General features: G+C 36.7%; 1 protein-coding gene across 5 annotated transcripts in view; it reads right to left on the bottom strand.

Moving 5' to 3' along the window:
* LOC105270713 (acyl-CoA desaturase) overlaps positions 1-15,449 on the bottom strand; it is a 316,759-nt gene that overhangs the window by 162,883 nt on the left and 138,427 nt on the right. For all 5 annotated transcript variants that reach the window (XM_011311831.1, XM_011311830.1, XM_011311829.1 and 2 more), the window contains one exon: positions 2,936-3,149. In XM_011311831.1, the coding sequence (XP_011310133.1) occupies positions 2,936-3,131 (196 nt within the window). In that variant the 5' untranslated portion in view covers positions 3,132-3,149. The remainder of the gene's footprint in view (positions 1-2,935; positions 3,150-15,449) is intronic.

Genomic DNA, 15,449 nt, shown 5'->3' with positions numbered 1-15,449 from the left:
CGTGTGCCGGGACGTGCTGCCCTCGCCGCAGGGAGGATATCCCTGGCATTAGCCTCTCCTGGAGCGCGCCGAATTCGAGCGTCGCCACTGACCCCTTCGAACAACCCCTTCGAAGGATCAGCCGCTCGAATGCCTACCCCATCTAACATGGAGCGCTCATACGCCAGTATGAGTCCTATGCTTTATGCCAGCAAGTCACGTAGGGGAGCTGGGAATGTTTCCCCATGTCCGCCCTGTGCCGTTGCCTATCCTTAGGCCTCCTAACACCCTAAGCACTCGGGCCCCAGTCCCCACCTTCCTCGACGATTCGAGTAATTCCCGGGAGAGAGTCGAGATGGCAGAATTTTAGGGAACTTAACCCAAAGTTTAGTTTAATGTGCGGGATTTCCAAAAATCCCGTTACAAGTTTTCGTGGGTTAGCTGCGCCGGCGCCGGCGTCCCTCAGCGTACTAAATCTCCCTATTCAAATTTGAATGAGGGAAAATGAATCTCCTAGTTTTAACCCTTGAGCGCGATTATCGCGGCTAGTCTTCCCGGTTGGCTCCCCGGGGATCCGTGGACAACAATTTTTACCTAAAAACACCCTACGCGACCAACACAATCGGCAATTCAGTGGAGTGCTGGTCGTGAAACCCTTACGGACCTTCCACCCTTAAACGTATTTTAAAACACCTCACGGATCTCTCCCATTGGGGTGCTGACACCCGCAGTCAGGCGGTTCATCCCGGGAAGATTTCGCGAACGGAGTTCCTCCAGCCCACGCCGGATGATAATTTTGATTACCCTTCTTCGCGGCGCGAATCATACCGTGCATTATTCCCTAACCCTAACCCCTCCTAAAATTGTCCGAATGGGAACCCTCCCATAATTTCTCTCCGCACTAGGCGTAACCTCAGGTCGATTCGGGGAATTTCACGGAAATTCTGTTATTAATTAAATTATTCGTTTTTTTTCCTGTTCTCTCCACAATTTGTGAGACCATCAGCTTGGCGCGGTTCTCTCTCTCTCTCTTGCGCTCCAGAATAATTGATGCACGTCACAAGTCCCACAAGAAGGAAGGATCAGCCACACGAAAAGGACCAGCCACGCACGAAATGAGACAGACACAAAAAAAAACTATTATTTTCCCAATCAACAAGAAAAAATTGACGTTCATAATTTAACTACTAATAATAGAAAAGAGCGCGGAACTGAAATTTTGGTTGCGTATATTTTCGTGATTTATGTATTTTTCACCTATCAATTAAAGTGAAATTCCAATTATTTTTCGAATTACAATCAATCAAGCTATTGCGGTTGGGTTGATTGAGCAGTTCTTGATTGTTAATTATCGCGATTTCCAATTATTTAGCTATTTCCAAAATCAACTAAATTTAATTGTTATTCAATTTTAACAAAAATGTGGAATAATTAATCATTGCGATCCTAATTATTTTTCAAAATAAAATCTATCCTATTCTTATTGTAATTTGATGATAGAAATTCTTGATTATTAATTATCGCGATTTCCCATTATTTAGTTATTTGCAAAATCAACCAAATGTAATGCTTATTCAATTTTAATAAAAATCTTGAATAATTAATCATCGCGATTCAAATTATATTTCAAAATTAAATCTATCAATTTTTATTGAGGTTCGATTGATAGAAATTCTTGATTGTTCATTATCGCGCTTTTCAATTATTTAGTTATGTCCAAAATCAACTTAATTTAATAATTATTCAATGTTAACAAAGTTCCGTATTATTGATCATTGCGATTTTTCTTGTTTCAATTATTTTTAGAATTAATTCCGAATTATCAATTATCTCAGTTTTGCCATTATTTTTCTCCCAATTTAAATAGCTAGTCAACTGACTCTATCGTTTTTCTAAAGGAAGGAAAGATCAGAGGATAACTTATTCCATTTATTTATTATCTGCAAGGACAACACAAGAAGAAACATTTTATAATATTCATTACAAACGTTCAAATTTTTAAATCCAATATTGTCATTTCATGTCAATTAAGGATGGTCGAACCAATTGAAAGAAATTTAATATGAAAATTGAAATTCCTTACGCAAGAGGAAATTAATAAATTTTTGTTAAACAATTTAATTTCTACTATTAAAATCCATTGTTCACGAGAAGATCCCTCCGAAAAGTAATTTGTTTAAATTATATAAAAATAAAAGAAAATTTTCATCATAGCGGGACTAATTTCCTCGGTTTCCTGTTAGATCTATCTATGTACAAAAAAGAATAAAAGTTCCTGAACAAGAAGTAGACTGTCATCTCTTATGCGATTCCTCCAGGCAGGATTCCTTACTCAGATCTCCAGCTATTTCCGAAAGGTAAGCTTAAAACAGGAGAACTTGATACTCATAGTTTTGCATCGTTTATTTGATAATTATTATCGAATATTCGATGAAAAACATGACGTGACAAATATAACTACTTTTTTTTTATTTCGAAAAAGTGTATGAAATCTATTAAAGAAGGCAAAAATTAATTTTTGTAAAAAATGGCGAAAAATAAAGTTTTGTTCAGTGGCGCGGATTCTTCCACATCGCTGTTTCTGTTCAACTTCATAGTATTAAACTCCATCGAAGTAAGGAACCATAGAAGGTAGAAGTGGAGAAAGATTTCGATATGTGGGTAACCAAATGACGTGGTGCCTGACATTTTTATTTTTGTAGTGTATTTTGAAGTGTTCGTATCAGAGGGCCGAATTAGGGAAAGAGGGTTCCGTGACGCTGCGAAAATCACGTCCCAACATAAAAACAGGCAATATAACATATATAAATTTTGCTTCTCAGCAGTTCAATCATAAACTATATACTGGTATTTGGTCAATACCACGGTTGTGCAAATTCGGTTCTCTGTGCATCCAATTTATTCTAACAGTATATTATTTTCATAAAGCATACTATATTTATGTTAATTAACTCACTAAAAATCCATGTCCATATTGTTGCTTTGGACCAATTCATGGCTAACAAATAAACTGCAAGAATATGTAGCACTGTAAGAGCTATTATATTTCTCCATATGAGTGGCTGCTTGATGCGACTTTCGCGCTGTAATGATGTAGGTTCTGAAGATATTTCTTCTGGTAAGGTTTCTTGCATTCCTTCAGTTTCTGTCATTGTTGAAATGTTTATGACCTGGAACCCATAAGAACCCGGTGAGAACTTTAGATATCAGTATTACATGAGCGGGGCCTCTCGGAAGACAGAACGAACCGCATAAGCAAAGTACTCGGCACGCACAACGTCCGAACCATGTTCCAACCTCCAAAGAAGATTGTATAAATGCTGCCAAGTGCAAAGGATCCACGACGAGTCTTAAGCACACCAGGAGTGTACGAGATCCCTTTGTAATGGATCCAAGCGGACGAGTTCGTTGATAGGGATAGATCACTCGTAGATAATTTAGAAATCAATATGTCTCAGGGAGAAACAATTCCTTTTGGAATTGAACGATTTATTACATAAATAATATCTTTTGACTGATCCCATGGATATCAGGCATTATAAATTACAAGATAGTGATGTAACGGATGGTCATATTAGTAATCGACTGTGTCTGACGAGCTGACTGATGAGTTAATGATATTCTTTAATTTAATGGTTTTCCTGGGGCATAACACCCTGCTCATGTGGAAAAGTCCACACAGGGGACTGCCCTCAGAATTGGAGCTCTTTGCTCTGAAGATGCAAACTGCAACATTTGTAAAATCTATCCGGAAGCCAACTGTAATAACAATTATGCCCACGAGAGCCTCAAATCTGAAATTGAATATCTCATGTGTCATATTGCGTATATTTTGTCCTCCATCGAATAATGAATAAATATATGCACACCGACGTAACTTAGCGAATTCACCGAAATGTTAGGCGCCAGGACGTTTGCATGAAAACAGGTAGAAATCAAAATGAAAAATTGGGGACCTTGATTGATCGATCGCTACGCACGCTTCACCCACATATGCGCCTGTCGAGGATGCTCGGTAGTGCATCTGATCTATTTAGGATCGAATCAATAATTTCCCGACCAATTCTCAACAAAATTGCCGAGGCAATCATTGTGATTAACTGATGAGTCAAAAATCTGAAAAAACAGTATCAATGGAAGAAAAAATCATGGGTGTTGCAAGCGACGCACGATGGAAGTGAAACTTCTAGTATGCCTCTCTTTCTGCTCATTTTAAGAGAGAGAACTTTCGTCAGTGGCTCCCTCACCTCAGTCAACGAAAACGGTGAGAGAGCGATAGTGAACGGTGGGCGAAGGTGGGGGTGCGGGTCCCCAGGAGACCGGTTACCTATATCTCGCCATGACGTTTTTTGGTGACGATCTTGAATCGGTTTTACTCCGGTCGTCGAAAATTCATAACATGTATAAAGAACTTTCATTTTAAAACATCGAATCAATTGCTGAGACGTTTTTTTTCAGTTTAGTCAAAAAGCATGGCGAGGCGATCATTTTGATGACCTAATGAGGTCTAAGTTCTATAAAAACATTTTGACCACCGAAACTAAAAAACGCCTGAGTCAATTTCGTCTCAAATTTGTTCCGGTCTACTGTGCTCCCATAGTTACAAATTGAGTGGAAATAATTCATGCAAACGGCCGTAACTACATACGCATTCAGGACACATGTCATTGTAATTTGCGTCGAGAAAATAGACCATTTATCTGGAGAATAAATGTTGTTTGAAAGTTGATCGATTTCAAAGAATGCCAAAGAATTACCAAGTGGATTACTTCCAAAATTCCCTAATTTATGGTTATACTTAATATGCTTCATATTAAGATTCATTCTTTCTCACCAAAAAACTGGAAAATCGTTAGGTACGGAGAAATTTTTTCGTTAAAACGACTGTTTGAGAACGCGTTTGTTATTCGTTTCCGTTCTTTAGTCAAAAAACGTAACCAAAGAAGAACGTTCTCACAAACACTGAAATTAACAATGAAAGTATTATTGTTCAATCCAACTTCAAAATCCAACAACCAAGTTCCAACGTTGTTCAAAAACACAATTATTGGGAACGTTCTCGCAAAGAACGAAATTGTGAGAACATTCCTGCACGAACGAACTTAAAGAACGACAATATTGAGAACGTTTCTCTTAATGGAGAACAAAAGAGCATTCCCAGAAAGAACGGTTCAGAGCGAAAGGGAAATCTGCCAAAACCTACGGAACGCTCTTGATCATGAAATTTCATTCATCATGTACGTAAAACAATCTGCTGATTATCTTCATAAAAAATTGGCAATATAGTTGAAGGGCGTAGTTTTACCAAATGGCCACAAGAAGGTCTTTATTAAATAAATGTGATAAAATATGAGGAGGTTGATGAGTAGGGTTGAAATAACTTATACAGGAAGTTATGGGTACAAATTATTAATATACTTATTCATTATTGTTTTCAATACATTGTGTATTCGGTGTGTGGTATGAGTCAGCCTCAAATGATTACGTCACCTTGTGTGTCTGACTTGGCTCACCTTATATTCAGGACTGAATCAAAGATAAATCGGAGCGCGCGATAACAACACGTATATATCTATATACATGTGTGTATTCTTTAATATACATATAAGTTTGATTGTAGTGCTCGCATGAGAGCAGTGGTGCTCAATCCCAGCTAAATTTATTCTCGATATTTTAACACGCCTCCTTAAATTTAGCTGTCTCTCATTTTAATACTTTTGTTACTTGATACAAATTAAGTTTGTCTCTCAATTTTTCGAATTTGATTCGTCCTAGTGACTTAGTAAATATGTCAGCTGTACTTTCTTCCGAGTCGATTTTAATTACATCAATTATACCGTTCATATAATTCTCATTTACAAAGCGATAGTGTGTCTCTATATATTTTGAATTTTTTGTTAAATTGCCATATTTACTTATGCTGATAGCGCCTGAATTATCCTCGTAAATTTTAATTGTATCTTTGATCTCTATTTTCAAATCTTTTATAAGTCTTTTATCAATGTAATCTCACTCACACATACAGACAATGCTACATATTCAGCCTCTGTTGATGATTTTGTTACAATGTCTGGTTTTTTAATTTCCAGAAAATTGTATTTCCGTACATTTTAATTATGTAGCCAGTCGTAGATTTTCTATCACTTGGATCTCCTGCCCAATCTGCATCAACACAACATTCCAGTCTTTCAGACTCATTATTTTTTTTATATTTTAATTTCAATTTTTTTGTATAATATAGGTATTTTAAAATTCTTAATGCATATTTATAATGACTATGATCATAGCAATTTTGGAATCTACTCAGATAATTTACACAATAATACATATCAGGTCTTGTGCATGAACTAATATATAATAACGCGCCGATTAAATTTCTATATTTGATATCATTTACTACTGATACTGCTTTTTGGCATTTTAAAGTTTGTTCCATAGGAGTGGCATACAATTTTGCATCTTCGATTTCGTATCTTTTTGCAAGTGATTCAATGTAATCTTGCTGATCTAAAGTTATATAATCATTGTTATGATCATAATCAATATTTATACTGAGGTATGTTCTTATTTTTCCCATATCTTTCATTTTAAATTTGTTTGTTAGTTCTCGTTTGATTTCATCTATCAATTTTCGGTTCTTACTACAGATTAGCATATCATCGACAAAAATTAGCAAATATATTCTATCCTTCTCCTTTTCCATAAAATATAAGCAATAATCGATTTTACTCTTTTCGAATCCCATATCACCAAGATAATTGTCTAAGCATTCATACCATGCTCTTGGGCTTCCACGCAGTCCGTATAGAGCTTTTTCTAATAGACATACTTTACGGCTTTTATCATCATAGCCTTGAGGCTGTTTTACATATACTTTAGTTTTAATTTTGCCATTTAGGAACGCTGATTCTACATCCATTTGATCAATCATCATTTCATTATTAATACAGTAATTTATTAATATTTTTAAAGTCTGTGTGCGAGCTACTGGCGAGTAGATATCATCAATGATTTCTCTTTGTTGACACACTCGAGCTACAATTCTAGCTTTAAATTTATTGCCCCCTTTTTTTGTATATACCCACTTTAAATCTATAATTTTTTCACCTTCTGGCCTTTTTACTAGTTTCCACGTATTGTTCTTATTCAATCATTCGATTTCCTTGTTCATAGCTTCTCGCCAATACTCGCTGTCACAGCTACTAACTGCCTCGTCATATGATTCGGGATTATTAACACTGACATAATTTACATAAACACAATTTGTTATTGGATTTCCGAATCTATTTACTGGACTTTTTTTCCTTTCTGATCTTCTCGGTATAGTTATATTCTTTTCTCTATCTCGATTCCCAGGTGAATTTTTTTTCTTTTACTTCTTCGTTCATATAATTTTCATCTTGATCTTCACTTTCATTATTTTCATTTTGAATTTTAATTTCTTGATTATTACCTTTTTTTATATCTGGATTCTGGTCAATTTCATCAATCTCATTAAAGCCAATTAATTTTTCATTTTGTTCGACAATAGTTACATGTCTTGCAATTGTTATTTTGTTATTAATTATGACTCTATAGCCTACTTTTTCATATCCCACTAGGATACCCAAATCTGCTTTTCGATCCCACTTATTTATTCTTTTCATTTCGGGGACTCGAACGAACACTCTACTTCCATATAATTTCAGATTTTTAATGTCTGGTTTCTCTCCCATCATTATTTCATATGGCGTTTTATTTTGTGATGTGTTTGCTAATGTTCGGTTTTTTAGATAATCCGAAGTTTTAATTACTTGTGGCCAAAAACGATTATGAATTTTGGCATCGGCTAACAGGCATCTTGTTGTTTCCATGACTGAGCGGTTGTATCTCTCTGCAGTTCCGTTTAATTCATGAACATACGGAGGACACGGCTCAATGAGTATTCCTTTTTCTTTCGCAAACTTATACATTTCTTTGTTCAGAAATTCTTTCCCATTATCGCATCTTAGTCTATTCATCTTTTTTCCTGTTACATTTTCTAATTGATTTACGTACGTTACAAAGCAATCATAGACTTCATTTTTTCCTTTAATTGGGTATACTTTTGCAGCTTTACTAAAATCATCGATTATTATTAAAAAATATTTTTCACCCTTGAACCCGACTGTATTATGTGGGCCGTTTACATCCGCATGTATGATCTCTCCAATTTCTTTAGCACTTTGCCTACCATTTTCAAATTTCAAGTTTTTCATTTTATTTTGTATACATGTACCGCACTGTAGATATTCATTCTCTACAGATTTTGCTAGTCCGTTTATTAAATTATTTTTGCATAGAATGTCTAAATATCCAAAGTTTACATGACCCAATAATCTGTGATATCTTTCTTTCAAGGTCATACCATGCTTCTGTATTTCGGTCATATAGTTCTGTTGGCCATCAAACACTGTATTCAATTTATACATATTATTTATCTTGTATGCTGTTGCTATTATTTTATTTTCTTTCGTGTATATTTTCGACGTATTACCTAATGATACAATTTTTGTTTTGTCAGCGATTCTCCCGAAGCTTAGTAAATTTCTGTCCATACCTTCTACAAAGACTACATCTTTTAATTCAATTTTTGTTTCATTGAAATTTGTTATAAATTTTGCTTTAACATTGCCAATTCTTGTTTCTTTTAATATACGACCATCTCCAATTTTTACATTCACTGGAGTATCTAATTCAACTGAATTTGAAAAATACTTAATATCATTTATGATGTGGTCTGTACAACCAGTATCTAGTACCCATTCCAGTTTATTTTCCCAATTATTTACTTCAATGGTTTTTGATTTTCTGTTGTCAACCTCTGTTGCGAAGGTCATTCGTTGCTGATCACTGCTTTGGCGATCTTGCCTGAAAAGGCTGACTTTTCCTCGATGACCTCTGCCTCTGTAGCCACTTCTGTTGAAGCTGTTCTCTCGTTGTTGCTGGCCCTGATGACGTGCGCCTCCTCGCGCTCGCTGATATCCTCCTCCTCTCGAGTAACTTCCTGCTTGGCTTGAACTCGTACACTCGAATTGCATGTGGTCACTTTTTCCACATCGGAAACACACTCTGTCTCTTTTCATCTCACTTTTGAATACATTGGAGCTAGCACTATTTTTATTTTGATCTTGATCTTTATCGTTATCTTCATACATTTTTATTTTACTGATTACGTAATCACTGGTTTGATCAGCCTTTGGTAGTACGTCTATTAAGTTTCCTATATGACTTAGAGAGCTTGGAAGCATTCTCAACAAGTAATTCAATTTTTCAGACTCACTTACAGTAGCACCTGCATTTTTCAGCTCCGTAGTTAATTTTTCAAAGTCATTATAAAACTCACTTGTATCGGCATAGTCTTTTAGTTTCATTTTCTCTCATTTATTTCTCACACATATCTGTAATGCTGTGGACGTTCTTAAATATAATTTGTCTAATTTTTTGATTATACCCAGGCATGTAGTTTCATCATTTATTAACTCCATTTGACGATTCGAAAGAACACTATATATGTAATTCATTGCCTTGAGATCATTTTCCTCCCAAGTAGTCGCATTTTCGTCTTGTTGTCTTTCTCTTTCTATTACTGTAGCGCACTTTTTCATCTTCAAAAACGTTGTGACTCTCTTCTTCCATGTGCTATAATCGTTACCGTCAAATATCGGCTACATCACTCTAAATTCTTCAGCCATTTCAACTTTTTGTTTCTTATTAACGTTCTCTTTAATCACTTTAATTATTCTGTTCACTACTATTAATTTTCTTGCACACGTCACCAAATTTTTCTTACTCTGTGATTCCAGCACGTTCGAATTTTTCTCACCATGTGCTCCCATAACCTAGGACAACCTTTTCTACTCAACCACGCTCTGCTACCATGGTAAAATATGAGCAGGTTGATGAGTAGGGTTGAAATAATTTATACAGGAAGTTATGGGTACAAATTATTAATATACTTATTCATTATTGTTTTCAATACATTGTGTATTCGGTGTATGGTATGAGTCAGCCTCAAATGATTACGTCACCTTGTGTGTCTGACTTGGCTCACCTTATATTCAGGACTGAATCAAAGATAAATCGAAGCGCGCGATAACAACACGTATATATCTATATACATGTGTGTATTCTTTAATATACATATAAGTTTGATTGTAGTGCTCGAATGAGAGCAGTGGTGTTCTATCCCAGCTAAATTTATTCTCGATATTTTAACAAAATGAATTGGGTGGTGCCAGATGATATGACTTCAGTAGGTCTTTTGGGTAGATAAAGTATACCGGGGTGCGGGGCGTGGTGAGGCTGCGGGGGCGTGGTTAGGCTACGGGGGCGGGGTGAGGCTGCGGGGGCGCGGCAATGTCGCATTCTTCTCGTCCCTTGGTCGGTAATGGCTGGTTCTGCTTTATCGACCCAACGATGGTAATGTCCGGCGTCAAACTTTTGAGCCGGTTATTTGTGGGGGGGGGGGGATATCCACCATCTGATGTCGAATATCTGCCGTCCATGTTTGATGTGTAATATCAACCATGTAATGTCTCATATCCGATTCGGAATGGCTAATATTTTATATCCTATAGTTGAGAATCATAGCTGCAATCATTTGCCAAATGATCTCTTGGCTATGGACTGTTCTCTTTTATGCTACCCCAATAATAATGATAATTAATTTATGATTTTGACATTTTTTCTTCAAATTCATTATGAAGCGAAACTAATGAGAAGGATGAATATTTTTTTAATTTTTATCAAATCTGAGGATTCATTTTTTAAACTCCATACCTCTCTCTCACTCTCATTGAGATCGAAGCGTGCACTGATTCCCACTCACGTGGCTGTTTGCCGGTGAGCACGTACACATCATATAATTTTGTTTATATAAAACACTCAGCTGCCTGGATGCATGGTTTCCAAGTCGAGTAGATACCTACTCCATGGATTAACAGGATGATATGATACAACATAAAAAGTATATATCAAATTCACGACATTCAATATTTTGTATCCACTAGCTGCAATGATTTTCAGATTATCTGTTGGCGATGGATTTATTTCTTTTATGCTACCTCAATCATAATGATCATTACACCAACATCTTAATTTCTGATTTTGAAATTTTTTCTTTAAATTTATTATAAAGTGACACTAATAAGAAAGATGAATATTTCTTCTTTTTATCAAATATACGGATTCATTTTTCAAACTCCATACTTCTCTAATTGAGATCGGAGCGCGAGAACTGATGCACACTCACGTGGCTGCTGCGCGTGTTTAGCAGTGAGCACGTACGCATCGTATAAACAAAACACTCTTGCCTCTTGGATGCATAGATTCGAAGTGAAGAATTGGAAATGGGAGTTTTTTACATTGAATGGTCATGTGAGGTTTGTACAAATGAACATGAGAACATTTTCAGAATGTGCAAATATATTTTTACATTTTACAATTCAAAACAAAAAAGTGATTCGAAGATAATAATTCACTTAAAAAAATCTCATTTTTTAATCAAAAAGTTCATTAAAATCCTTTTCATTATTTTTAAATTTTTAATGAGTGGTTGAGTGAAACCAATGTTTCAAGCGCTGCACATTCACTAAAGCACGGCAAACTAACTCCTGCCATAGCTTGATATGTTGATGAATGTCTGGATGGGCAGTTTCTTTGGAGAAACAATTGTTGATCTTTGGACAATTGTAATCTTCCAAAATTTATAATATGGTACGAATCACCAAGCAGTTGTTCCACATAATGCTCTTTCTCTAGGCCTTTCACATAAATTTTCCGACTAGTCTGCAGAAAACTGTCAAAAACATTGTGAATGTTATTGTAATCAAGACCACCAACACTGAATTGTATTCCATGATGATCACGAGTCGGTTATCTGTTGGTTACAGTATCCTGCAGCTCCAGATCACTCCAAGCGCATGGTGCTTGAAAGAGCATGTTGATGGATGGAGATTGTTCACTGTCTGATGATTGTTGCACGGCCACTGCACTCAATTCTTTTATGATAAATTTTCCTCGTTTTTGGAATCCTTGTAAATCAATGATGAATGACATGTTGTGCTTGTTCTTGTACAAATGACGATTGAATAATTTCTGATAAACTCCTCTTGCGCTCAGAGCGGAGTTGTGCAGTATCTCTTTGGCTGGACTTGCGGTTTTTCATTGGCTATCGCTCCGCCACACCCTCCTTCGATTTTTTAATTGCTTATTATATGCTATTGAAAAATGAGCTGAGGACATCAATTGCCGAAGCCTCCATTGCCTCCAACGTGACGACATCGACACTATCATCTCCCTCACTATGTGAGACACATTCGGGTGAAGTACCACCCTTACATGAGCTGCAGTCTGGAGTTGTTCCACAGTCACTCCCTTCAGCTGCATATCATTGCATGAATATATCGAAATTTTCGGTTTTTTACAAAGATTGTACGCACTCCAATGAGTGAGAGATAAACTACTGAGAAGTCATCAAATTGTTGAATAGCTTGGTTGACATAGATAATCAGCGATGGCACAGGTAGTCTCATGAACCATTGCAAGGCTATGGTGACATTCTCCAGGAGACGTTGATATGATTCTTCATTGTCATGTGCTGCAGCAGTCTCGAATGATGGTAACTCGCTGCACATCTCGAATAGATTATTGTTTGACATTTTAAAGGAACATTATTTTTTTTAATAATCATTAACTGGAAATTATTCAATAGAATGATTATGGTATCTCATAAGCATGAAATTCACAAGCAAACTGATGAGATTTCACGAAGATGTTTATATGTGCGTTGAAATGTTGATCTTATGGCGGCGGAGGAGGAGGGGCACGGATTTCAAAGAAATTCTACACACACTCACAACTACATCCAGACTCGATTTCTTTATTCAATAACAGAGTTACTGCAACATCGAGTAGATTATGAAGGGTGATACAAACACAGAGGACACTTTGCTATTGGTAGGGGGATTGGATTGAGTGATCAGGTTGATATTGAAGACCAATGCATGCAGCAATAACGTGGTTTAGCGATACTAGGATCCCCCTGCATCATCTCAGGCAACTTGTCCCAAGCTGCATCCACAGTGTCCTTGGCAATGATTTTGATGAAATGCTTAGGTAGGAATGCAATTTTCTGAGTGGTAAGTGCATTCAAATGCTGAGTTTCGCAATATTTCTTCTAGGATTTCTCTAGAGAACCTGCGTTGTACTTGGTGAACCATTTTTTCAGACGTTGCACATGTACAAGGGCGCAATGGTACTGGATAGGACTACCATCAAAGAGACTGTGATGGTACACACACTTCAAAACACCCTCACCTTCAGAGGCTCATATGAGGGCTGCCAAAATCATTGAAATCTTCAATTGGCACTTCATTCTTGAGAATTTACTGTAGCCAGTTGTTCTTCTCCGCACCTTGGACATAAATGTATGAAACATTTTTCACAATATTATTCACATATTCACTCAATGTCTCGTATTTGATATCTCCAGTAGTATCCCAATGCAGTCCATGGTAGTGACGTGACACCCACTGATTCGCTTCTGTGTACTTGCGAAGCAACTCATCCCACTTATGCGGTGGATCTACTAAAACTGTCTTCTGCATGAACTTTCCATCGCCATCAAGTTCTAGCGCGGAAATTGCGAATTCTTTCACAACAAGTTCGTTGCCAAAATTTTTGAAACCCTCAATATCAATGACAAGTGCCATTCTCTATGAGTAACCGCGGATGTCTCTCAATCCTATAGTAATCAACTACCACTGTAGATGGTATGAACATCTCCAGAATGTTGGTGGAAGTGGGAGGGCCTAAGACGTCCACTTGCTCACGTTTTCATAATGTTAGTTTAAAAAATATCTAGCTGATTTTATAGTATCTCGATTCAAAGAAAGCAGAACTGGAAATTTTACGAATTATTCTACCGTTAGAAAAAAATTCTTTAGTAACCAGGTTTGCATACCATTGAATATTGTCCATCCAGTCACGTATTCTAAATATGAATATAATATTCATTAAGATTGAATGGTGCTGACATTTTTATAGATTTCAAGTTCTCCAGCTGCATGATGAAAAGAAAATGTGATTGGAAGGGGGATCTCTTGCTGAGTAAATGAGATCCTTATAGCTTATAAAAAAACTTCTTCCCAGTGCAGAGCTCATTTTGATTCTGTGACGAGAGTGTTAAAGTGCTCTGCGTTTGTGATGGCTGTTGACGCTGACCATCCAACAACAGCAAGTAATAGGATTTCAACATGTGAAGTGATCACAATTTGTTAATTTATTCAAAATTCGGAAACTTCGGAGAAGATGAAGCGAGATTTGCAATTGGATCTAATTGAGTGGATCAGCTCGTCAGATGGAGAGTCAGTGATTGGAAGATTTACTGACAGCGATGATGATGCTTGGGATGCTCCTCCCCAATAAAGTAATGACACCATCTCTACGAATGTTAATGAAAATTTGGATAGTTCGCCTGAGAGTGCAGAAGCAGAGGAATCAGAACCAGAGCCTCCAGAGAGCCCAGCACCTGAACAGAAGAGGTTTCTAGATTCTCCAACAAGTTCAGCTCCTGAACCCCGAGAAAGTCCAACACGTGAGGACAAAGGTTTGGGTGATATCGCAAGTCTATCATCAGGCAGCTCAATAGTGGTTGTGAAAGACTCTGATTCAATGGAGATGGATCCATCTGATTCTACTGGAACAGAGGTAGCACCAATGGTTCCAGCGAATGTTGAGTGTGTACCACCTAATTCAGTGGATGATACAGAACCGTTTGTTCGAGTGGGGGAAGCTGTCTACCTACCAGCAAATGATGATGATAATGATGATGTGAAATCTGTTCGAATTTTCATACCCGTAGAATGGGAAGGTATGAAGGGATGTCAGAAAGGGCTATGAAGAAGAAGCTGAGAGTAATCATCAATCGTCATTATAAAGTTGGTGGAACTTTCGTCACAATGCGAGACGTTCGAGCCAAGCTGATCTGTCCTCATGGAAATATTTACTTTCGGCCAATTCGATCATTTAAACATCCCAAGCAATTGTCAAGCATTATTAGAATCTATCCAGAGGTAAATTAATAACAAAATTTTACCATCTTTCCAATTCGCTAACCCAATTATTAATTTCTTTCATTTTTTATCTGTTTCCGTTTTAATTTCAGAGGGAAAATAATTTTGAAAAACTGGCTTCTGGCATCTGATAATTAAACAATGAAAGATGTTATTGCTTGTGGTCCATTATTTTTTTAATGAATAATATTAAAATGTTCAACTGAAAGAATTGGAAAATACTACAGCAATCACCTGTGCTTTGAAAACTCTGTAATATTATTCCGTAAAAATGTCTATGCATACATCCATATACAGGGTGTCCCAGAAGTACGTGCCGATAATTAACCGGCATGTACAGGGGGTGAGTCCGACCCAAAAAGTCCTTTACCACTT

The sequence above is a fragment of the Fopius arisanus genome, unplaced genomic scaffold (assembly GCF_000806365.1).
Source record: "Fopius arisanus strain USDA-PBARC FA_bdor unplaced genomic scaffold, ASM80636v1 scaffold00093, whole genome shotgun sequence".
Classification (NCBI taxonomy): domain Eukaryota; kingdom Metazoa; phylum Arthropoda; class Insecta; order Hymenoptera; family Braconidae; genus Fopius; species Fopius arisanus.
The sequence above is the reverse complement of the archived record's forward strand: the minus strand, read 5'-3'. Positions and strand labels throughout refer to the sequence as shown.